This window comes from Diospyros lotus, chromosome 8, assembly GCF_014633365.1.
Source record: "Diospyros lotus cultivar Yz01 chromosome 8, ASM1463336v1, whole genome shotgun sequence".
NCBI lineage: Eukaryota > Viridiplantae > Streptophyta > Magnoliopsida > Ericales > Ebenaceae > Diospyros > Diospyros lotus.
The window spans coordinates 7556254-7582466 of record NC_068345.1 but is presented as its reverse complement, the minus strand read 5'-3'; the positions used below and the strand labels follow the sequence as shown (position 1 = coordinate 7582466).

Genomic DNA, 26213 nt, shown 5'->3' with positions numbered 1-26213 from the left:
TTATACTGATATAAGCTCTATATAAAAGGATATGCTATTGTGAGAATGTATCATAAAAGAATAATAAGCTATTCCCTTTCTTGCATTGTTGTCTCCCCCTCCCCCTCCCCCTCATTCTCTATTTCTCCCTCTTTCTCATTCTATCTGTTCTTTCTCCCTTCCTCATTCTATCTGTTCTCCCTACATTCATTTCTTCTTGTCGGAATTCTGCTTGAATTCCTTCAATTGTCCAGCTCACAACTTGAGGGCTTGACAAGTGGTATCAAAGCCAAACGAACCAACTATGGGGTAATCGGTGGAAGCCATCACGATGAGGGTCGGCATCGGAACTTGCTAGTGATAGCAACTCCAACGCGGTAACAGTAGTGCAAACAATTCCAAAGAGTCAATGCCATTAATTCAACATAATCTTGAGAAGTGGTAGTTGCAGGCGATCAAAGGAGTAGTCGGACTCACAGATGCCGGCAAGAGGCGACCCAAGACCAAGCAAAATTGAAGACTGAAGGATGTGACACGACCCAAGAAGAGGCGGAATTGACGAACACAAAGACAACTCAAACAAGGCAAAATTGAAATTTGGAAACGACGAGCCTGGGCTTGGGTAGGCGAGCATGGGCAACGACTTTCAGTCAAATCTCGAAGGGTATCACAACGAAGAAGGCATTGAAAGCAGCGAGGAAGGTGTCGACAAGGGCGATAGTGAATTCCAGTGGTCGCAACTTGAAGGCAAGCACGACAAAAGCAGACCCAAGGGTGCAACGAGGGCTATCGAATTCCAGCACCTTGAGTGTCAATTGTGTATAACACCTAAGAAAATTTCGACGAAGCTGGGGTCAGAAGTTGAAGGCGAAGTATCAAGAATCAATCTTAATTGAAGTTCAAGACCGATACTTCTTGGCTAAGAAGTTCAGCCATTTCTGAAGCAAATTCTGACAATTGGTGATTCTCAATTGCTGGTATTCCAATTGAGATTCTCAACTCGGACTTGAAAAGACTGCAGTGGTGATCAAAGGCAGATTTCGGCAGAAGTTGGGCAAGCAAATTTTGGTGATCCCAGAAACTGGACGGTGATTGGCTAATTTTGGGCAATCTTGAAGGTGCGATTCTAAAGCAAGGACAGATTGTTGTGTCGGAGGCGGATTTGCAAGGAATTGAGCTAAGAAGATGGATACAAGAATTGAAAATACTTGGGATAATTTTAACAGCAAATTAAAAGGTCTATCAAGTAAGTTTGATGAATTTTGTAAGTTTGCCAAGAAAAATCAGGTTGGAGATGAGAGTTACAACAAGGAGTTCAACAAGTTGAAACATAAGGACTCAATTAGGGAGTATTGGGTCAAGTTTGAGAAATTGAAAGCATGGGTGCTCCATTCGCATCCAATCTTGAATGAGTCTTATCTTGTATCAAAATCCACTAATGGTCTTAATGTTATGCTGAGGCTTATGGTGAATACATTATGTCCTATGATGGTGGAGAAGGCGAGGCTGCAAGAATTAGTCTTGGAAGCCATTTGCAGAAAGCATGGGCTGCCACTTAAAAGTTTTCTTAAGAGTAGCTAGCAGAACAAAGGTAATTCTATGGCTACCCTCAGTTTACAAGAAGAAGTTGATGAATTTCCCGCAATGGATTAGGAAATTTAGGAAGTAAAAGATAATCATATTAACAAGATATCTAGGGAAGATAAGTAGAAAATGTTGTGAACGCGGGAAAGGAAAAGATCACAGCAGATGATATTGTTGGGGATTTCATAGCCATTGAAAAGGTAGAGGAGTTGGTGTTGATTTTGGTTGAGAGAAATGAAGGCAATACTTCAAACGAGTTTGAAAAACCTGTTGAACAACGAGATGTTGTTTCCTCTTTCATTCATTAGATAAAGCCAAGGAGAAGGAAGAAAAAGAGGCCAAGGCGAGCAAAAGAAAAGAACAAGAAAAGGCAAAGAAGAATTCAGATTGCAAAGGTTGGAATTGGATGAAGAACGGGTCTACAGCTATCAATTATTAGGGACAAGAATTGTTTGAAAGGGTGGGGATTGTCACGACCCTAGGGGTAAATCTGTTAAGGGCCAATAGTAGTCGTTAGTTGGTTAGCTGACAACCCATTCCTTACTTTACGTTAGTTAGGTTGTTGTTATACTGATATAGGCTCTATATAAAGAAACATGCTACTGTGAGAATGTATCATGGAAGAATAATAAGCTATTTCCTTTCTCTCATTGTTGTTTCTCTCCCTCCCGTTCTCTATTTCTCCCTCTTTCTCATTCTATCTGTTCTCCCTACATTCATTTCTTCTTCTCGGAATTCTGCTTGAATTCCTTCAATTGTCCAGCCCACAACTTGAGGGCTTGACAAATGACTCTATGACTCTTCTGCCCCTAGGAATGTGACAATTTCCAACCCCCTCTCAAAGAGGCTTCTTGTCCCCAAGAAACTTATTACAGCTGTGCCTTTTTCATTACCCAATTCCCGCTAGTTCTTCTCCATCTTCGCCCTCTACCCCTTCTATGCCCATTAACTGTCTTCAACATTTGTGGCCAAGGCTAAATTTGTCTCCACAAGTATAGCATAGGCCTAACCTTCTTTTCTCCATTTTCGATGAGGTAACCGCAACAGGGTTAGGATTAACCCCAAATTTTTTATTTCCCTAATTGCCTTCCATTTGTTGATTGAGCGAAGGCTGAATGTCAGCTGAGGATGCATGCTTATTGAAAATAGCTTTCAAGGCAAGCTCCCGCCTTGCCTTCTCAACAGCCTGCTTCACTATTGTAGGTTGCATCATCTTGACAATGGGTCTCAGCTCATCATTTAACCCATTAATAAAGCTAGATACAAAATATGACTCATCTAAGGTTGGATGGGAGATGATCAATAATGATTTTAGTTCCTCAAGTCTGAATAGATACTCATCCAATGTACCTTCCTGCTTTAGCTTGTTGAATTCCTCAATAATGTCCATCATAGTCCTCTCCCTGAATCGCATACAAAAATCTTCTACGAACTCTGGCCAATTCAATTCTATCCTCATTCTACTCCACCCTTGGAACCACACATCTGATATGTCATTGAGATAAGCGGCTACCAAATTCACCTTCTGTCCTTCCGCCACTCTATAATGATAGAAGAATCACTCACAATGACGTATCCACCATCGTGGTTTGTCTCCTTCGAATACCGGAATGTCTAATCTCAAAATTGGAGCAGGGTATGGATTCGTATAGGCTCATCTTGTTGATGATTCTGGCATCAACTCTCGCCATTCATCTATTTCTACAAGATCAAGAGCATGTTATCTATTGTTATCTAGTTTGCCTTGAGTAAGCCCTAGGTGTCAGTGAAGCAAGTCAATGTGTAAAGCGGTTGTTTTAGTTAGGCAGTTATCTTCCAACGATAATAATGTATTAGGGGGTAAAACCGATAATAACTAACTCGGTAATTGTATAGATTAGTCTGCCCTTATGTCTATAAATAAGAGGGCAAGGGTTAGTCATTTGTACACATGATTAGATGAATGCATTTTGTTGTGAGAGGAAAAGCTAGAAAAGTGGTAGTTCTTCGTAATCTCGTGAGATCAAGATTGTACTCATGTGTGTAAGACTTGTATTGATTCATTCTAATCAAAGGAAGACTACTCTTGAGGGGTTTGAACGCTGGATGTAGGATCATTCCATCAAATGATCTGAACCAGGATAAATCTTATTGTCTCATGTGGTTTGGTTTATGATTTCTAAACTTATTCATTTTTGTTTTGTTTATTCTTGATTGATTCTATGTATCTGTGTGTGTGCACGTGTTTCCAATCCAAACTAAGTGCAATTCCAATGCTCCTGGGTTTAACAACTTGGTATCAGAGCACGATTTCTAGATCAAGAAAAGCCAAGAATCAATTAGAGTCATATCCCAGTCACTAAAATGGCTTCGAATGCGTCTGCCACTAGGTATGATATAGAGAAATTTGATTATCATAATGACTTTGGGTTATGGAAGATGAAAATGAGTGCTTTACTAGGAAATCTTGGACGGGAAGAAGCACTAGAAGGGGAAACCAAAATGCCTGCCACTTATTCCGTAGAAAAGAATAAAGAAATTGGTAAGAAAGCGTTTAATACTACAATATTAAGTCTTGGTGATAAGGTGATGCGAGAAGTGTCAAAAATGAAGACAGCAGCAGAACTTTGGCTTAAACTAGAGTCTTTACATGACCAAATCATTGTCTAGTAGGCTGTATCTAAAAGCTAAGTTTTTCACATTTAAGATGAATGAAGGGAAAAGGCTGCAAGATCACCAAGCTGTGTTTAGACCTTGAAAACATCGAAGTCAAATATGATGATGAAGATAAGGCCTTAGTACTAATGCATTTCTTACCAAAATCATATGAAACTTTTGTAGACATACTTCAATTATTGTAATTAGGTACAAAGGTAGGTTAGTGACAAGGGGCTTCACTCAAGTGCCTGGAATAAACTTTAATGAAGTTTTCTCACCTACTGGGAGACATACTTCAATTAGAATCTTACTTGCCATAACAGTACATCTAAACCTTAGCCTAAATCAAATGAATGTCACCACAGCATTTCTTCATGGTGAATTAGAAGAAAGCATTCTAATGGAGCAGCCAAAGGGGTTTGAAGTTAAGAGGAAAAGAAGAGCAAGTATGCTTACTAAAGAAATCTCTCTATGGATTGAAGCAATCCCCTAGGCAATGGTATAGAAAATTTGATTCATTTATGTTAGTCCAAGGTTTTCAAAAGGAGTGCATTTAATTGTTGTCTGTATTTCAAACATATGCCTAATGGGATCTCTATATATCTTCTTCTTTATGTGGATGATATGCTAATTGCAAGCCAATCAGTTGTAGAAATTCAAAATTTAAAGATGAGATTAAAATCAGTCTTTGAAATGAAGGAATTAGGAGAAGCTAAGAAGATCTTAAGCATAGAAATAAGCAGCAAAGAAAGCTTTCGTTGTCTCAAAAATCCTACCTTGTTAAGTTGGTTAATAAGTTCAATACATAGTTGTTAAATCGAGATTCGAATCGAGAATCAAAATTCTTATTTTATGAATTGTGAATCGAGAATCGAATCGAATCGTAAGATTCGATACACATTCTCAATTTCAACTATAAATAATATATATCCATATAAAATAAATAATGTGCCCACCATGATCAATTCTTTTAAATATAAATAGATAAATAATACTTTTAAATATATTTTCTAAGTTTAAAATTATACCAAAAGGCAAAAGTATATTCATGTTACCTCTAAATTCAAATTGCACCAAACCAAACCACTTTCAAAATAACAAGCTAGGAAAAAAAAAACCTACAACTATTAGGTTACTAATAAACTCCATTGTCCATAATTTTCACTAGTTATCAATAATCTTCATCTTCAAGTTCAAGAGCATCATCATTTTCATCATTTTCTTTGTCTTCAAAGATAGCCAAATCGAACGAATATTTGATTAACGTGCACATGCAGACAAAGTCACACGAATCAGATGAATCGGACGATTCATGTGATTCACAGTCGATTCTAAGGGATTTTCGATTCACTCTATAGATTCGACTCGATTTCTATATGAATCGAGTTGAATCATATGGTTCGAATCGTGAATCGTTTGATTCTAAGAGATTTTAGATTCACCCTATAGATTCGACTCGATTTCTATATGAATCAAGTCGAATCGTGAATCGCACGATTCTAACAACAGTGGTTCAATATGCTTGATGCAAAGGATGTAAATGTTCCCTTTGTTTAGCACTTCAAATTATCCCATGAGCAATCACCTACTGGGGAAGTTGGCATTAGGGAAATGAGTAAAATTCCTTACTCAAATGCAATTGGAAGCCTAATGTACAGTACGGTTTGTACTAGACTAAATTTAGCCCTTACTATGAGTGTTTCTAGTAGGTCTATGGCAAATTTGGGTAAGGCTCATCTGAATGTTGTGAAATGGATTTTTAGATATGTTAAAGGAACAATCAATGTCTTTGGTTTAGGGTGGAGCAAAATTAGAAGAAGAGTCTTGCATTTTACGGTTCACAAGTGATGACTATGCAGTAGACCTGGATAAGAGAAGGTCATCTACAGGTTATGTTTTTCAACTATGGAATTCAACCATTAGCTGGAAGACAAATTTGCAGCCTGTGGTGGCTCTTTCAACCACTGAGGCTAAGTATATAGTTGTCACCGAAGTTATTAAGGAAGCCCTTTGGCTGAAAGGAATTGTTAGTGAACTACTAGGAAAAGATGTGAAGGCTAATCTTATGTGTGATAGCCAAAGTGCTATTCACTTGGCCAAGAATCAAGCTCACCATGAAAGAACCAAACATATAAATGTAAAGTATCATTTCATTAGGGAAATTCTTAAGAAGAAAGAAGTTAACCCAATTAAAGTTGCAGGAGAAGAAAATGCAACAGATATCCTTTATCAAAATTGCAGCATTGTTTAAAATTTCTTAATATGTGTTTGTGTGAATAATCAGGTAAATCATGCAGGTTCTAAGGAGAGCAAGATCAACTTTGAAGGTTGGACTGTACTCAAGGCAAATGGTGGAGATTTGTTATCTAGTTTGCCTCGAGTAAGCCCTAGGAGTCAGTGAAGCAAGTCAATGTGTAAAGCGGCTGTTTTAGTTAGGCGGTTATCTTCCAACAGTAATAATGTATTAGGGGGTAAAATTGGTAATAAAAAACCCGGTAATTGTATAGATTAGTCCACCCTTATGTCTATTAATAAGAAGGCAAGGGTTACTCGATTTGTACGCATGATTAGACGAGTGCATTATGTTGTGAGAGGAAAGGCTAGAAAAGTGGTAGTTCTTTGTAATCTCGTGAGATCAAGATTGTACTCGTGTATGTAAGGCTTGTACTAATTCATTCTAATCAAAGGAAGACTGCTCTCAAGGAGTTTGAAGGCAACATGTAGGATCATTCCATCAAATGATCTGAACTAAGATAAATCTTGTTGTCACGTGTGGTTTGGTTTATGATTTCTAAACTTACTCATTTTTATTTTGTTTGTTCTTGATTGATTCTATCTATCTGTGTGTGCGCGCTCGTGTTTCCAATCCAAACTAAGTGAAATTCTAGTGCTCTCGGGCTTAACATCTACCTCTAGATCTAGCAAGAATCGGAGCCGTGTTAGACTTCGGCAGGAAGTCTACCGACAAGCTAGCGTTAGGTATTCTAGAGAACAGGCTTGGGATCATGCTTATTTGTTGGCCAAATCCAAAGAATTCTTCTCTAAGACTCGAGAAGTCTTCTATCAAATTCCTCTCTATCGTCAACATCTCGGCTTGGCCACGACTCACTTCCTCTTGAGTCTAGCGAAGACCGAGTTCCAACATTTCCAATCTCTCCTCCACTTACTCCTAATTCTGTCAGAGGTCGATCTCCATTGTATCCAATAGAGTTTTGAGCTGCTTCATATTAGTCCCCTCCACCATCACTTAGTTCGCCAATCACGCCTTAGATCAATCATTGTCACTGTTCACCTAATCCGATTAGTGAAGGATCTAATCTGCAGATCGCTTCCACTAACGTACTGTGATCATCGAATTCCAAAATCCGATCGCCCTATGCAATAAGCGTTGATCGCTCAGATTCATTGCACGTCATCGACTTGAGCTAGATCAAGGGCTGAGAATTGCCTGACTTCGCTTTGCGCCTCTGTTAGTTTTTGGTTGACCCAGACTAAAACAATCCAAGAACTTTAGATAAATAAAAGGAATGGGAAAAGAAAAGGCTCTTCAAAAAGATGTGAGACAAGCAAGTTGGTATGGTATAAAACAGGAGCCTTAGAGCTACAGAAGTAACAGAATGCATGTAAAAAGTCTTACGATAATCTTATACCAACCTCATGCTATGGTAACTTTAGTAGCAACCAATACTTTCTCAATACAAAAAATGAGGGAGCATTTTAGAGCCCATTTAATTGCACTTTCACGTTCAGTTTTTTGTTTTTGCTATCAAAATTTTGTGAACAAAAACAGAAACTTCTGTTTGATTACCTGGTTTTGTTTTCAAAAGTTCACAAAAAATTTTGAAATTTTGAACACACAAAAAACTTGTGTTCATTTTCTGTTTTTGTTTTCAGTTCTCAATTTCACTCAATATTTCAGTCACATTAATGCTCAATAACCACCACTGATTTGCTCCTCATTAGAGATGTCAAACATGCTGGCTTTGCCTGACGTGGATCAACCTGTAGCTTGATGAGCGGGGCCAATCCAACAGCCTGCGGGCCTTGATTGCAAGCTCATTTATTTATTATTTTTAGAGTATGATATATTTTGTAACTTTATAACTTTCACCTTAAAAATAAAACCAATATATTTTGTATGTCTGAATCAATTTATTTTTGTAGCCACATAATGGCTAAAAAATAGTTGTAAACTTGTCGTGTTCTTACTGCTCACCCCTAAACTGGTCTTTTTTTTATACCACATGTTCAACTTTTATTTTTAAAATTTTGAAAATTGACAAACTTATCCAACAATATGCTCAATTTTCATTTTTCTTAACAGAAAATTAAAACTGAACATAGAAAAATGTAAACAAGAACTAAAAATTGACTACTCTCTCAAACAGGCCCTCAGATTATCATTTTTAGGAAAATATAGAAATCTTTATCACCAACAAATCGTGGGAAGAAATACCTGCAACGGTTGTGGGCTTTTTATTCACGGAGCTGTCTTTTTCAGGACCTTGTGAGGGAACTGCTTTAGCTGGATCATCTGGCAGGGGTATGGCATCAGATGGAACAAGGGTTGCTAGATCAGGAGGTTGATCCTTCCCTACTGAAGGGTTAGCCTACAATAGAAAATAATCTTGTTTTAAACATAAAAAGAAATTGGCATTAGTTATATCAATTCAGCAAGGAAAAAAGATCTTCAAATTACCTCCAGGTCAACATAGGCTGGATCTTTTCCTATAAATTTCAGAAACTTCTCGAGATCACGGGCATTAATAGCTGGAACAATAAACTTATGTGAAATATTGTTCAGGTAAAGAGTAGGCAAGAAAGAATATACATTTACAAGGCGGTGTTTCAGTTTGAGTTGTGCTGCTACAGTCTCATACCAAGAGAGGAAAGCAAGCTTCTAGGGTCTCAATAAACCAAAAGACTTCCTCCCAACAATAGTAGATTGGTGCAGAGATTATTGTTAATACACACACACAGAGAGATCAGTTAGAAGGTATTCCGATCAAACAGAAGATAAGCCTTGCACCATTACAAACAGGATCCAAACCAGATAGCATCAGATAGTTATGTCAAAGCATAATCAATGAAAACAAGCTTTCTTTTAAGGACTAGAAAATAATGGAAAGAGATTATAAACTGGCTGTGGACACTCACAAAACAAGAACAGTGGAAAATCAAGTAGTTTTGAGTTATGAGAAAAGAAAAACACACCAACTACCAAAGAAAAGCATAAAATAGTTAGGGATGGCAATGGGTCTCCCAATGGGTCCCAATTACCCATTTAAAATTAAAACAAGTATAAAAATTGATACATAAGCATAAGACTTATTTGAAAATTTGTTAAAACAAGAATGTAAATGCCCAATAGATTCCAATTATGCATTTAAAATTAAAACAAATATAATAAGACTTATTTGAAAATTTGTTAAAATAAGTATATAAATGGGTAAATGGGCGACCTGTCACCATCCCTAACACAACATGCAGACACCTATTTTTAACTCTTTTTCTCAGCTATTCATTGCAGTATAAGAAATATAATCATCCATTTTATTTGTGCTTTCAAGAAATGGAAACTAGAAGTAATATTATCTGCCTCAAAGAAATAAGATGGGATGGTAAGAAGCCTAAAATGTAAAGTGAGTCAGAATATAAGTGTTGAAATCCTGAATGATTTGAAGGGGATTTGGAGAAAATTGTGGTAAGAGATTGAGATTGAGAGATCCAATATTTGGAATGTTTAAGCTGATTATTTGGGTGTAATTTTATGTTTCCATATTTGTTCTCTTTGTTCATGTTAAATAGGGGCTAAGCATGTAAAGGGAAGTAAGACTTATGGAATAAAAGTCTGATTCGATTTTATGTTATCGTTGTCTTCATGGTATCAGAGCCCAGATCACTCTAAAAAACCCTAGCAAGCCATGGCCGCCAGCCATGAGTCCACCCAATCGGTAACTTAGGAGGGAGAATTAGAGATAATCCCCCCTATGGGTTCGACCGACGGGTTTGAAAATTCTTTAATTTGTCTTATCGTAGAAAAGTTGAATGGGAAGAACTACCGCGAATGGGCCCAATCCATCAAGCTGGTCATCGACGGCAAAGGTAAACTGAGCTTCCTTACTAGCAAGATCAAACAACCATCTTCCAAGGAGGTGGCGGTCTTCCAGAAATGGCGGTCTGAGAATTCCCTCATCACCTCCTACTTGATCAACTCCATGCAACCAGCAATCGACAAAACATACATGTTCCTGCCGACAGCAAAAGATGTGTGGGAAGCTGTTCGCGAAACCTACTCTGACGTCGAGAATGCCTCTCAAATCTTCGAGATAAAGACTCGGTTGTGGCAGATGAAGCAGGGAGAAAGGGAGGTGACGGAATATTACACGGAGATGCTGAGTTTATGGCAGGAATTGGATCTCAGCTGTGAAGAATCTTGGGAGTGCACGAGTGACGGTGTGCGTTTCAAGAAGAGGATGGAGAACAAGAGGGTGTACGAATTATCGGCTAGGCTCAACAGAGAGCTTGACGATGTAAGGAGCCGAGTCTTGGGTCGCCGGCCATTACCTTCCATTCGAGAGGTATTCCCCGAAATTCAACGTGAAGAAAGTAGGCGGAAGGTGATGATGAACAAGAAAATTGGATCTGGGCCTAAGGCTTTTAGCCCTTGTGACCCGTGGGCCTCCCACAAGATCTGGGCTGAGACAAAACAAAAGGCCATTTTGTGACCATTGCAAAAAATCAGGCCATTCCAAAGATACTTGTTGGGTTTTACATTGCAAGCCTGCTGATTGGAAGCCCAGACAGCCCAATAAATCACATGGGTACCAGGTCTTGACTGAACAGCAAATAGAAACAGCCCATCATACTCAGTCAGCCTCTATTGGGGGTTTTAACCCCGAGCAACTTGAGAAATTATATGCTCTTTTTTCAACTTTTCAAGCCTCGGGTCAGTCTTCTACGCCTCCGCCATCAGGTTCCTTAGCCCACAAAGGTACTTTTTTGACTGCTCTTAGTACTACTACGCGTCGTACTCCCTAGATTATTGATTCTGGCGCATCCGACCATATGACTGATACTCATCTTTTATTTTCAACATATTCACCTTGTGCTGGTAACTTGAAATTAAAAATTACAGATGGTACTTTATCCCAAGTAGCCGGCAAGGGGAGTATCCGTATCTCTGAATTTATTACTTTGGAGTTTGTTCTACATGTTCCTAATCTGTCTTGCAATCTGTTGTCTGTTAGTCAGCTAACCAACCAATCTCATTGCTCAGCTACATTTTTGTCTTCCTATTGTGTCTTTCAGGATCTATCATCGAGGAAGACGATTGGCAGTGCTAAGGAATGCGAGGGACTCTACTACTTTGATGACGCTCACATGAGTAAACAGTGCCATCCTTCTATTTGTAATTCTACATCTAGTCCTAGGGATAGTAACCTTTTGTTATGGCACAAACGAATGGGTCATCCAAATTTTCAATATTTAAAACGTTTGTTTCCTTCATTTTGTTCGAATAAAACTCCTTTGGATTTACAATGTGAAGTCTGTGAACTTGCAAAACATCCTCGCACTACTTTTCCCTCATGTCCTTATAAACCATCACTGCCTTTTACTCTGATTCACAGTGACCTTTGGGGGCTTTCATGTGTTCCCAATAGGACCCACACAAAATGATTTATTACCTTTATTGATAACCATTCTCGTCTCTGTTAGGTGTATTTACTACATGATAAAACTGAAGTTAGTTCTGTCTTCATGAACTTCTACACTATGATTTACACTCAATTTCACACAAAAATTCAAATTCTTCGTACTGATAATGACACTGAGTACTTTAATCATTCTTTAGGCCCCTATCTTCAAGACAAAGGTATTGTTCACCAAAGTTCTTGCGTTCACACCCCCCAACAAAATGGGGTTGCTGAACGGAAAAACCGGCATATTCTTGAGGTAGCTCTTACCCTACTGTTTACTTCTCACATGAAAAATAATTTTTGGGGTGATGCTATTCTGACCTCTGCATTCCTCATCAATCGAATGCCTAGTCGAACTCTCTCATTTGCAACCCCTCTCCAAAAATTCCAGGAGATATTCCCTAATTCTCGGCTCAGTTCATCTCTCCCGCTTCGTGTTTTTGGGTCCACCGTGTTTGTCCATATTCACGCCTCCCAACGTACTAAGTTGGATCCGAGAGCCCTCAAATGTGTCTTCCTTGGTTACTCCCCTACTCAGAAGGGTTACAAATGTTATGACCCTCTTTCACAGAAATTATATGTTAATCTGGATGTCACATTTTTTTAGCATACTCCCTACTACTCGCTTCAGGGGGAGTCCTTGAATGAAGCTCGATCCTCAGACACCAACTTCGATATTGCAATCTTTGAGTCTACCCCTTACAATATACTCTCTCCTTCTTTGTCCAACGCTGAAGGAATCTTGAACTCAGGGGGAGATGTGGGAAACCAAACAGACAGGGAACCACTTGTCTACTCAAGGAGACCTAAATCAAAGCCCAATGAGACTCTCGCATCTGAAACACCAAAAGAGTTTGAACCGATGATAGCTCCGACTACCCACGAGCCAAAACCCAATCCTGACCAGGTAAAAAATCTTGATGACTTACCCATTGCTCTTAGAAAACAACCTCATGTACTCTCCATCCTATCTCAAAATTTGTATCTTACAATGCTCTTTCTGCCAAGTGTCGTGCTTTTACGTCTAACCTTGACAAAATCCAAATTCCTAAGAATATTCAAGAAGCCTTGGAGATTCCAAAATGGAGAGAAGTAGCGATGGAAGAAATAAGGGCAGTAGAAAAAAATGGAACTTAGGAGGTGATGACGTTGCCAAGGGGGAAGAAACCAGTGGGCTTTAAGTGAGTGTTCACGATGAAGTACAAGGCGGATGACACAGCAGAGTGGTACAAAGCCCGCCTAGTTACAAAAGGTTTCACTCAAACATATGGTATTGACTACACCGAGACATTTGCACCAGTAGCAAAGTTGAATACCATACGAGTTCTCTTGTCCTTGGCAGCAAATCTGGACTGGCCACTCCATCAGTTTGACATCAAGAATGCCTTTCTGAATGGTGAGCTAGAGGAAGAAGTATTCATGACACTACCACCAGGGTTTTACAAGGAGGGAAAAGAAACCAGAGTATGTAAGTTGAAGAAATCTCTGTATGGGCTCAAGCAATCACCAAGAGCTTGGTTTGATAGATTTGCGAAGGTAATTAAGAATCAAGGATATCAACAGGGACAGTCAGATCATACTATATTCTTCAAACAATCCAATGATGGAAGGAGGACCATTCTGATCGTGTATGTCGATGACATCATTTTCACTGGAGATAACATAGGAGAGGTGGAGAGGTTGAAGAAAGTCTTAGCCACAGAGTTTGAGATAAAAAAACCTAGGCCAAATGCGATATTTTCTGGGAATGGAAGTCATCAGATCCAAGAAGGGAATTAGTGTATCTCAGAGAAAGTACGTTCTTGACCTTTTGACTGAGACCGGTATGCTTGGTTGCAAGCCAAGCAATACCCCGATCAAGATAGGGAAAAGAATGGAAGACGTTGGAAAGCCTGTGGATAGAGAAAGATATCAAAGGCTAGTAGGTAGATTGATCTACTTATCCAACACTAGACCTGACATTGCGTTCGCTGTAAGTGTTATCAATCAGCATATGCATTCACCAAAGGAGAGTCACCTAGAAGCAATGTATAAGATTCTCAAATATCTGAAAGGCTCACTAGGGCGAGGTCTATTCTTTAAGAAATGAGACAGTAAGAAGATAGAGATCTATACAAATGCAGATTGGGTAGGCTCAGCAGAAGACAGAAGATCTACTACAGGCTACTGTACTTATGTTTGGAGAAATCTAGTAACATTGAGGAGTAAGAAGCAGAATGTGGTAGCCAGAAGTAGTGCCGAAATTGAATTTAGAGTTGTTGCACAAGGGATGTGTGAAGGGCTATGGTTACAAAAGCTTTTGGAGGAACTACATATCACAGTAGAGTTCCCCATCAAACTCTACTGCGACAACAAAGCTGCTATCAGTATTTCCCATAATCCTATTCAGCACGACAGGACTAAACATATAGAAGTTGACAGACATTTTATAAAGGAGAAAATTGAGAAAGGGACAATCTGCATGACCTATATTCCTACTAGAGAACAATTGGAAGATATATTCACTAAGGGGTTACAGAGGTCTAGCTTTGAAGAGTTTATCTGAAAGTTGAACATGATCAACATCTATGATCCAACTTGAGGGGGAGTGTTGAAATCCTGAATGATTTGAAGGGGATTTGGAGGAGATTGTGGTAAGAGATTGAGATTGAGAGATCCAATATTTGGAATGTTTAAGCTGATTATTTGGGGATGATTATTTGGGTGTAATTTTATGTTTCCATATTTGTTCTCTTCGTTCATGTTAAATAGGGGCTAAGCATGTAAAGGGAAGTAAGACTTATGGAATAAAAGTCTCATTCGATTTTATGTTCTCATCGTCTTCAATAAGGCTATGTTTGCTACGGTCAAATGGAGGGAAAGGGAAACAGAAGGAAATTTAGTCATTCCTTCATTTGATTGGTATGGAAGAATGGAATGGTTATTCCATCAAAATGATGAAAACCTTTCCATTAGAAAATGGACAGAAAGTTCGCCCATTCCATGGAATGGGGTGACACGATTACTTTTTTACCCTCAAAGAATTCTTTTAATTACAAAATACCACATGTATAAACATCACATATCTGTTTTCAATATTTTATTCCACAATCCCTATGAAGAGTTTCTCCTTGCCATTGCCACCCACCTCTGTTCATCGCCAGTGCTATGAGGTCACTAGAAACCACCCGTTCCACAACCCAACCCCTCTATCTTCTGCTGCCGGCCATCGCGACTGCCTGCCTCCTCCACCGCCAACAACATCACAACCTAGAATCCCCTCATCCTCTACCAAAGGTCACCAGAAACCAAAGTATCCAGAAGCCAACTTGGTTTCATGCCTGATAGCTCAACTATGCAAACTGTATACTTGCTAAGGTGCCTAGTGGAAAGATCAAGAGATAAAAAAGGGATTTACACATAATGCAATTACTGTATTGTACTCTATTGCTGCAGATCATGTTGTAACTTTCAGTTTACAACTAAAACCTGAAATATAGTAGCCTATAAATAGACACTGTCTTAGAGGATGGGGATTATTGTTGAATGATAACAAAATCTCTCTCTCTCTCTGTTTTTTCTGAATTCTGCCTCAGTTCTTTTGATTTCTCCCTCCTCTTCTATTCTCTCTCCCTCAATTTCTTCCAAATTCCATTAAAAAACCTAGGCAAAGTCTTAGTCCCTGACATTTGGTATCAAAGCCGATCGGTTCTCAACTTTGATTCAGGTGATATTCAGGAGATCATTAGAAGTGATCCAGAGTCGAAATTTGAGGCGAGCAATGGAAATGGGAGAAGGTACTCGCATCTTGAGGCGAGACTCGATGCAATGGAATTAGGACTATGGCATACTCGGGAGGAGGTGAGTCGCAACAGAGAAGAGACAGCAACAAGAGAAAGTGTGCAAAAAGATCTTGTTTTGGATGACCTAAGGCTTGACAGTAGTGGACCAATCAAGTTGTTTTGTGACAACAAGTCAACTATCAATATTGCACATAATCCAATGCAACATGATAGAACAAAACATGTTGACATAGATCAACACTTTATAAAGGAGAAGCTGGAAGGTGGACTAATTTGTATCCCCTTTGTTCCATCGGAAAACCAATTGGCTAATATATTAACAAAGGGACTGCCTACAAGAAGATTTGAGGAGTTATTGTGCAAGCTGGGAATTATAGACATTCATTCACTAGCTTGAGAGGGATTGTTGATTCCCGGCCAAAAGTATAAGAAATGTTTGGCTAGAATCTTAAGAGATTGATTGGCCAAATCATCCCTAGTTTAGAAACTGATTTTATCCCTAGTTACTGTTTTTTTGGATATGTTCCTATCTTCTGTACAGTCAACCCTTCCTATTTTTTGTACAGCAGATCTTTTCTAGTTTAGCACAAACGTAATCTTTCCTATGGTGTAATTTCCAACCCTATAAATAGGGCTGTACTACACATGTAAAGAGAGATGATACAGTTTATTTCTCACAGTTTCGCAAAACCTAAAAGCTGGAATATGTGGTTGTCATTTGCACAATGGTGGTACAATTCCAGCTATCATGGTTCTTTAAAGAGAACTCCTTTTGAGGCATTATTTGGATATAAACCCCCTCTCTTACCTGCTGTGATAAAGTATCCAAAATCAGTAGCTATGGTGGACCAATACTTGCATCACCGGCAGGAGATACTAACATTACTTAAGGAGTTAGCCACAGCCCAAAATCGTATGAAGCGGTTTGCTGATAGAAAGAGAAGTGAAAAAACAATTGCTGTTGGTGATATGGTATACCTGTGGAAACCATCTTTTGGGAAGATTGTTTGCATTGCTTTATATATTGAGCACTACAACCCCAAGGGAGCGCACACTTCATTCTCACAAGCATATAGTAATCCATCCTCGAGACTCTTTTCTGCCTCTCCCTCTCACTATCTTGTTGTTCTGCCCTTCAGCCATCTCCTAATATTCTCTCATTGCCATTTTTGTCCTACTCATGTACCAACTTACCCACACTATTCATCTAGAAAATTGTTGTCCATAGGCACCTATTTGTCCTAGTGCATCCAAATTCTCTGCAAGGATTTTTTTTTTTTTTTTTTTTTTGGGGGGGGGGGGGTGTGTGGGAGGGGGCGGGAAGGGATTTAACCAGGAAAATGTGCCAACTTTGGCCAAGAGACTTAGCTTTCCAGCTTGCAAGATTGAAAGAGGACAAGACAATAAGGGAAAAAAAAAACACAATAAGAACCATTAATCAAGAAAGAGGATATTTAAGAAACAACTCTCACTTACAAATTGATGCCTCATTAGATAATGGGTGGAAGAAGCAGCACTCCTGATTTTTAAATCCCTTATCCAACAACAATGACACATGCCTTTGCAAAAGAAAATGCAAGAATCAGATGACACTATTTATCTAAATGGGTTTTGCAAACCAAATGTAATTCATCTCAGTGACCAACAGCAGATTAAGAAACATACTGGGCTGAATCATTCACTAGAGCGAATGGAGTAACACAGCCAAGAGGAACCTGGAAGATAATAAAGCAAAACAGAGTGTCATTGAGTGAAATCACATCAAAATCTATTTAAAAATGAAAATAATAAAAAAAAGAATGTCATCATAGTCATATATTGTTTTTCATGCAAGCACAGGTTAAATTGTGCAAAACAGTATATCCTCCTCCACAAGTCGAACCAAGACACCTAGGTTAATTATCCAAATAGAAATAGTCTCCTAGAATTACTGAGTTACTGAAAAGCAGGGTGCACAATAGCAGAAAACCTCCAAGTCCAAGGGCAAATTCAAAACGAATAATTCACACTACAATTTTTCCTCCAAGGTAATTATTTATCAAGTAAGAAAGTGCCTTAAGGAGGCAACTTGTGCAAAAAGAGGGTTAGTCAACTGCCCAAACAAACAGAAGCCTGTGCATCTCCATGCCTTGACAAATTGTCAATTTACACAAGACTTTGGGACAGAAAGGGCTCTCCTCACTCATCCATGACAATATGTACTCTTCATAGCCACCATGGCTTATGCCCCAAAAATCTAACTTTGTCAAAAAAACAACTTCGTCAAAAATATATGCACTAAAAGAGCAGAGCTAGTAAGATAGATCAATCAAAAAGGCCCATAAGCAAGCAAGAGAAATAAATTCATGAATGACTACTACCAAAAAAATATAAAATGCAAAACTGAGCAACAATGATCCCGAAAGAGAAGGGAAATTTTTAAAAGGTAAAATTACAAGTTGTATCAAACATTATAATTACCTTTGACAAAAAAGAGGGCCAATACAAGTGAAGAAAACAAGAACTGAGCAATCAAACACATCTTTTTAGAACTGAGGCACAACTTTGTTTAATTGAACTGGGTACCAAGCTTTGACGAAAAATAGGGCCAATACCAGGAAAGAAAAAGTTGATTCTTTTGATTTATTTACCTCTGACCTTATGCCTAGCAACAATACTGCAATTCTATTCCCCGGAGTTGCCACAGATTAAAAAAAGTATCAAACTGTAGCAACAATACTACAATCTTTTGATTCATTATACCCCTCTGGATATTATGAAGTGTATTGCATAATGGCAATAAATTCTTTTCTGTATATATAAAAATGAAAGCTAGAAGCCATGTAGCTGACCCCAACCAAGTAGGCATTGATAAATAGTGTGAAACTTAGAGAGAAATGTCAGGCTGAGTGATAGTGAGATAATTAAGTATTCCGACTAGCCTATGGTATCTTCCAGGATCTATAAGAAGCTCCACTTGTCTTGGTAAGAGCTTTACATTAGGGTCCATAGGAGAATCTATAGGTTTACAATCAAGCATCTCAGTTTCTTCCAGAATGTCCAACACATACTTTCGCTGAGAGATAACAACACCAGAACTGGACTGAGCAACTTCTATGCCAAAAAAGTACTTAAGTAACCCCAAGTCCTTAGTCTGAAAATGATGGAAAAGATGTTTCTTCAACTGGACAATACCATCATAATCATCACCTGTAATAACAATATCATCCACATAGACAACCAAGTATATACACCTCCCATGTGATGTGTGTTTGTAAAAAATCGAATGATCAGACTCACTACAACTCATACCAAAGTCCTAAATGACAGCACCAAAGCGACCAAACCAGGCTCAAGGAAACTGTTACAACTCATATAGTGAGCGACAATTTACAAACCAGCCCAGACTCCCCCTGAGCAACAAACCCAGGAGGTTGCTCCATATAAATCTCCTCCTGAAGCTCACCATGTAAGAAGGCATTCTTAATGTCCAGCTAATACAACGACCAATGGTGCATAGCTGCTATAGAGAAAAACAAACGCATAGAGGACATCTTAGCAACAAGGAAAAAAGTGTCACCATAGTCAAGGCCATAAACCTGAGTATACCCCTTGACAACCAAACAGGGTCTTAAGGCAATTAATCTGCCCATCAGGACCCACCTTGACAGTATAGATCTACTAACCTCTAACAAGAGATTTCCCTAGGGGTAAAGGAACCAAATCTCAAGTACCATTGGAATGCAAAGCAGTCATCTCATCGACCATTGCTTGTTGCAACCCTGGATCAGAAAGTGCCTCACTAACAGTCTTAGGTACAAAAATAGAGGATAAGGAAGACACAAAAGCACAAAAAGGAGATGAGAGACGATGATAGCTAAGAAAATTATAAATAGAGTGAGGATTGCGAAAAGAACGGGTATCTTTCCGAAGGGCAATAGGAAGCAGATCCTCAAAAGGCATGGCCGCAGCAAGTGGAGAGACCAGAGCAGGATGTGAGGCAACAAGAGTAGCTGAAGTAATAGGAGACACTAGAGAAGGCTCAGTAACAACATCTCCACCGGGATGAGACCGAGGCTAATGACGTCGACGATAAACCTGCAATGGGGTAGAAGAAGGAACAGAGAGAATAGCAGCGCGAGCAGCGGGAACGCGGTGGGGGGCGGCGACGGCGGGAACACGATGGGGGGCGGCGACGGTGGTGACACGATAGGCTGTGGCGATCGGCGGCAACACGACTAACAGTGTGGTCGATGATGTGGGCGGCGGTGGCTAGGGTTTGTATTTTGGCTCTGATACCATGTGAAACTTAGAAAAAAAAAAACCTAGCTATGGGTATATTCAAATTAATTAAAACTCATAGATTGTACACCTATATATATACAAAATACTAAACGGGCCATGGGCCACGGACTTTAACATAAGATTAACCCTAGGTGTACTATATAAACATAACCATACAACTCAACAAATAGCATTAACCTAATTATTCCCTCTCAAGAGCTAAATAATGCAAATCTTCTGGATCTTCCACACCAAGCTTGCAAAAATTTGCAATTAAAGCACCTAGCCTTACTTGTAGTGCACCTGGATGTGAGCGTAATTGCAGCATTTTTGAGCATATAAGTAACAACCAACATGGACTCTTTACTTAGTTTTTTTGTTTCAGATGACATATACTTATTAAAAATGTTCTGTATCAATTTGCAAATTCAAAACAAAAAAAGAAATAGGCTAGCTCAACAATGCTTGAACAGTTTGGTGTTTGTAAAATATAATCGAGCGTTGAAACGTCGATATGATACACCTGATCGCATTGACCTCGTCTCTTTGAAGGACATAGATGATAGTAATGAATGGTTGATGGGTAGAATGGATGGATAAGAAGACTTTGTGTTTGAAGATGATTGTTTATCATGGAGTACTGTTGCTATAGCTGCTGGAGTTGAGGAGATTGTCCATCACACTAGACCAGCCAAAGGAACAAGTGTCATGGCAAAGGGAAAGGCAAAAGTATCTTCTTCTCAGTCAAAGATTAGTACTCCTCTAACACTTAAGAGATGAGGAGAAAGATATTGATTTTGAAGAAGAATATGAAGAAGAGGAAGACTTTGGAAGTGACCAATAGAATTTAGATGATGATGATCAAGAAGATCATCTTATGATTGATGTTGGATGTTATTACTATTGTGTTTATTTTCTTGAATTTTTTTCTTTGATTATGAATTGTTTATGTTTGAATTTGATGATGAATACTTGTTAATTTATTATATTTTGTTTTTATCCTTTTAATTTGCCTATGTTTTATTAAATTATATTTTTTTCTCGGTGTGCCTCACCTTTGCCCGGTGCACGCTTCACGCCTCAGGCTCCAAGACCCCTTTCCGCCTTAGTACACCTTGCGTTTTTAATAACTGTAGAAAAATGAAACAAGCTGAGAAAGTTGTAGATACTTGCTTGATTGATTCTCGAGTAGTATAGGGTATTTATACACAACAACTAAGTTTTCTTCTATATTCTAGGAACATATTTGACTATCTTTAGAAGATAAAATAAAACAAGAAGAATTTAAAAATTTGCTAAGATATCTTGGATTATTCTGTTGCCTATATCCCTTTATTCTTGGAGTTTTTCAATCTCCAAATCACCTTATCACTTTATCCTTTCACCTCCAATTTTTAAACCATAAGATTAGGAGAACAATCCACGTATTACTTGAGTCTTTATTTGAGTAAACTATTATTTTATTTCCAAAATATCTTTGTGATATTTCCAACACTCCCCCTCAAGCTAGTGAGTGGATATTCTACATTCCTAGCTTGCATGTAATTTCTTTAAATCTAGTTGTAAGAAAACCTTTTGTAAAGACATTTGCCCATTGATTATTGGAAGAGACATATGGTATGGTGATGAGACCATTGTCTAATTTCTCTCTGATGAAATATCAGTCAATCTCTATATGTTTAGTCCGATCATGCTGCACTAGACTATATGTTATGCTTATTATTGACTTGTTGTCACGATATAGCCTCATAGATTCTGTTCCTTTTAATCCCAAATCATTGAGACTGATTCTCAACCACAATAACTCACAAATTTCAATCATCTTCTGAAGTGGAATAGTGCTCCCCCTGAAAATGAAAATTGGGAGAAGGGAAAAATGGTTGATCTTCGTAAAAGGAAACATCAAGGGAGATATAAAGAACTTTCGAGAGAGGGGGTGATAACACCTGTATCTCTTTTTAGGTAGCGTTTATTAAAATGAGTAAGATAATGTTGTATCACGGATAAGGTTGGAATACTTTCCATACCAAAAAATGGAATGGTCAAGCTAAGACTGGAAAACATTCCAAAATTTTTATCAAACTGTTTGTTAAATTTTTTGAAATGCATTGAAGGACACGTACATCATTTTTCCTTATCTGTAAGGACTAAGATAAATTCATCCAAAGAAGAGATAAATTTCTCTTCTTGCATTCCCCACATGAATCCAAGGCAAGCCGAGCTACTCAACACTCGGTTTCCATTAGCAGCAGTCACACTCAAAGGCATTGTGTCTATGAGGAGACACTTGAGTTTCTTGGCAGTGCTCTCATCGAGGAAGCTATGTGCGCTTCCACTATCAATAAGGATTGACAAACTGCCCTCCTTCACCTTGCCCTCAACCTTGATTCTCTTGTTATTGGTGATTCCTTTGAGTGCATGGAGAGATATCTCTCCATCATCCTCTCCTCCAGCTTCTCCGAACACTTCTACCTCTTATCCTTCTTCTTCTTCTTCTAGTTTTTCCTCTTTATCTCCTTCTAACAGTAACAACTGGCATTTGCATTGGTGCCCAGGATAGTATTTATCCCCACACTTGTAACACACACCAGGTTGCCTCTTGGTTTCATTAGGCCTTACCCCCAAATATGAACCTCCAAAATTTCTTCCCCCTGCATTTCCCTTGATCGATTCTCTGTTGAACCCCTTGCTGCTACCCCTTTGTTGCCAACTTCCCATGGAGACAGCCCTTTGTTGTTGCCTTTGTTTTTTCATCAGGGCCTCAACTACCAACTCTTGTAATTTGGCACTCTCAGTTGCTTGCTCCACTGTTCGTGCCCTTATCATCTTCACCATAGGCCTCAAATCCTCATTAAGGCCACTAAGGAAGCTAGAAACAAAATATGCTTCTGACAAGTGAAGGTCATGGTTGCTCATTAATGACCTCAACTCTTCGAACCTTCTCAAGTATGACCCTATCACGAGACAGCGGAGAAATCTGAATTTTGCAGCTAAATTTTGTGTTTAGATTCGAATACTACCTATTTTGTATTACCTAAGTATTTTATTCCCTTGCTTGTATTTCTTTTCCAGCTGGATAGTTTGTTAAGGCAATTCTACTAGGTGTCCAGGTCCTAGAATAGGACAAATTAGTTGGTTAGAGGTGGTGTAATCTGTTGTGGCAGCACCCATGGAACAAGCTATATATGCTTGTTCCTTCTTTTGTAACTGTATCGGAAAATTCAATCAAAAACTCAGATACTCTCCCTCCTACTTCTCTTCCTCTCTTTCTCTATATTTCCCTCTCCGTTCTTCTTCTCTATTCCAGCACACTCTTCCGATTCTCATTGCATTAGGAGAGTTGCTAATTGTCACAGCACTGTCGTGACATTTGGTATCAGAGCCTTGATCCCGGCAAGGAGTGTTAAAGGCGTAAGAGATGGCTGAAGGGACTCGCATGAAGAACATGGAGTCTCAGCTCTAGCAACTTAGTTTGGCTGTAGGTGAATTCCACGATTGGGTGAACCGACTGGACATTAGCAACCAGAAAAACCATGATGCGATCATGACAGTTGATCGCAAGATGGAAGGGGGACTTAATCGAATGAGAAACAACATCAACCAAATGAGGGAGGAGATGGGTAATCAACTTCAACAATTCATGTTGATGTTTACCCAGCAGAACCAAGTAAGGATGTCTCCCGACTTTCCCGATAGAGATAGGAATGACCCCATTTTACATAATGAAATAGTGAATCAAGAAAACAGAGCCCATGAGATTGTTGTTGAGCAAGGTGATGACACTAAAACGTTGATAGGAGGAGGTCGTGAGGATCAGGCTATTCCACCACCACAAGGGGTTTCCCATGCCCCGGATGGAAATACCCATGTTTGAAGGGACTAATCCTAGATGGTGGGTTAGAAGTGTGAGCAATTGTTTAAGTGGTACAATGTGCCAATGGAAAGAAGAGTCGCTTTGGTTGCTGCCTACTTTGATGATGGGGTGGATGCATGGTTTCAAGGGTGGACTCGAGCAAGGGAGAACTATACCTAGAGAGAGTTCTCTGAAAGGTTGTGTGAGAGATTTGGAGAGAGGAGCATGTCGGATACCATCGAAGAGTTTAACAAGCTGAGGCAAGTGGGTGACATGGGGTCATATTTAAGGAGGTTTGAAGAACTGAGATCATTGATGAGTAGTCATGATCCTCACCTAATGAAGGCATATTTTGTTTCTAGCTTCCTCAGTGGCCTAAGCGAAGATTTGAGGCCTATGGTGAAGATGATCAAGCCAAGAACAGTTGAGCAGGCAATTGAGAGTGCCAAATTGCAAGAGATGGTGGGGAGGCATTGTTAAATAAGCAGAAGGTACAGTAGCAGAAGGCTATACACATAGGGAATTGGCAACAAGGAGGGAACAGCAAGGGGGTCAACAAGGAGCTGGTTAGGGGTAATGTTGGGGGAAGGAATTTTGGTGGGAGACCTAATGAGCCTAGGAGGCAACTCGGAGCATGTTATAGATGCGGAGATAAATACTTTCTCGGGCACCAATGCAAACGTCAGTTGTTGTTATTAGAAGGCGGAGGAGAAGAAGAAGTAGAAGACGAAGAAGGAGAAGAGGTGGAAGGAACCGATGAAGATGGAGTAAAGGACAATGGAAAGAGATCCCTCAATGCACTCAAGGGGATCACCAACAACAAAATAATCAATGTAAAGGGTAATGTGGAAGAGAACAGTCTACTAATCCTTACTAACAAAGGAAGCACTCACAGCTTCATAGATGAGAGCACTGCCAGGCGACTCAAGTGTCCACTTACGGGTACACCACCCTTAAGTGTCACGGTTGCTAATGGAAATCAGGTATTAAGCAACTTAGCTTGCCTGGGATTCATTTGGGAAATGCAAGAGGAAAAGTTCGAAGCAGATCTTAGGTTGCTTCAACTAGGAGGATGCGATGTGGTGTTGGGGGTAGATTGGATGAAAAGAGTGAGTCCTATAAGTTTTGACTTCAACCGAATGGAAGTATCATTTGAAAAAAAGGGTAGGAGAATGACTCTTACAAGTGGGAAGGAGGTTGCTACTCGCAAATGATCACAGGAAAGAGGTTGAGGAGGATTCTACAGAGCAAGTGGAGTCAGCTCACACAGTTGTTCTTGATTGTAGAAGTAGAAAAGAAGCATGAGGGGGAAGATTATGGAGAGTTGCAATTCGCTGTCAGCCGCCAACCAAGGGGTCCTGTTCAAGTAAGCACATTACCCCTTATTAATGGATTATTGATGGAATTTAGGGACCTATTCGAGGAACCAAACACCCTACCTCCTAGCCGCACCTTAGACCATGCAATTAACCTCAAACCAAATGTTGAACCAATCAATATGAGATCATACCGTTATGCACCTGTCCAAAAGATTAAAATTGAAAAATTGTGAAGGAAATGTTGAACCAATCCTTCATTAGACGTAACCAAAACCCCTTTGCCTCACCAGTTCTTTTGGTAAAGAAAAAAGATAGTTCTTGTCGCTTTTGTGTGGATTACTGCCAACTAAATGCCTCGACCATCAAAGACAAATTTCCCATACCCCTTGTGAAAGACCTAATGGATGAACTACACCAAGCCAAATTTTTCCCGAAACTTGACCTAAGGTCGGGCTACCACCAAATCAGAATGAAACCCGAGGATATACATAAAACAGTCTTCCGAACCCATCATGGCCATTTTGAATTCTTGGCGATGCCATTTGAGCTCAGCAATGCCCTGACTACCTTCCAATCTTTAATGACCCTTACCTAAGAAAATTCATACTCGTATTCTTTGATGATATCCTTGTTTATAACCCTACCTTAGACCAACACATTACCCACCTAAGAACCACCTTCAAAGTCCTTAGATACCATCAATTATACATCAAAAGGTCTAAGTGTGCATTATGTCACGCGCTGCATGGGAACACTAGATGCTTAGCGCACAATGATGCTTATCTACACTAAAGGTTCAGACTTTGCCACACAAGTGCCACGCAAGAGATGATTAAGCAACATGCAAGGGCTTATATGGCTAAGTCTAGAAGTTTCCAGAATAACGTAGATATGTGTAGAATTATGTAAAATACCCTAAAGGATTCTAGAAAGATCTAGAATGTTCCAGAATACTCTAGAATGTTCTAGAAGACTCTAGAAATGTGTAGACTAGCCTAGAAGGGTCTGAACTAGTCTAGAAGGTTCTAGAATACTATGGAACCTTAAAGAGTTATGAAGAATATTCTAGAATATGATAGAGGTGGAAGAAGCTTCT

The 26213-nt window shown here is 39.2% G+C and overlaps 1 protein-coding gene across 1 annotated transcript in view; it reads right to left on the bottom strand.

Annotated features, from left to right (window-relative positions):
* The window catches only part of LOC127807498 (uncharacterized), a 39393-nt gene that overhangs the window by 3183 nt on the left and 9997 nt on the right, over positions 1-26213 (bottom strand). Inside the window, exons 6-9 of the mRNA XM_052345386.1 lie at positions 17348-17397; positions 17159-17241; positions 8900-8970; positions 8657-8810 (exon numbers count right to left, since the gene is read on the bottom strand). Of these exons, the coding sequence (XP_052201346.1) occupies positions 8657-8810; positions 8900-8970; positions 17159-17241; positions 17348-17397 (358 nt within the window). The remainder of the gene's footprint in view (positions 1-8656; positions 8811-8899; positions 8971-17158; positions 17242-17347; positions 17398-26213) is intronic.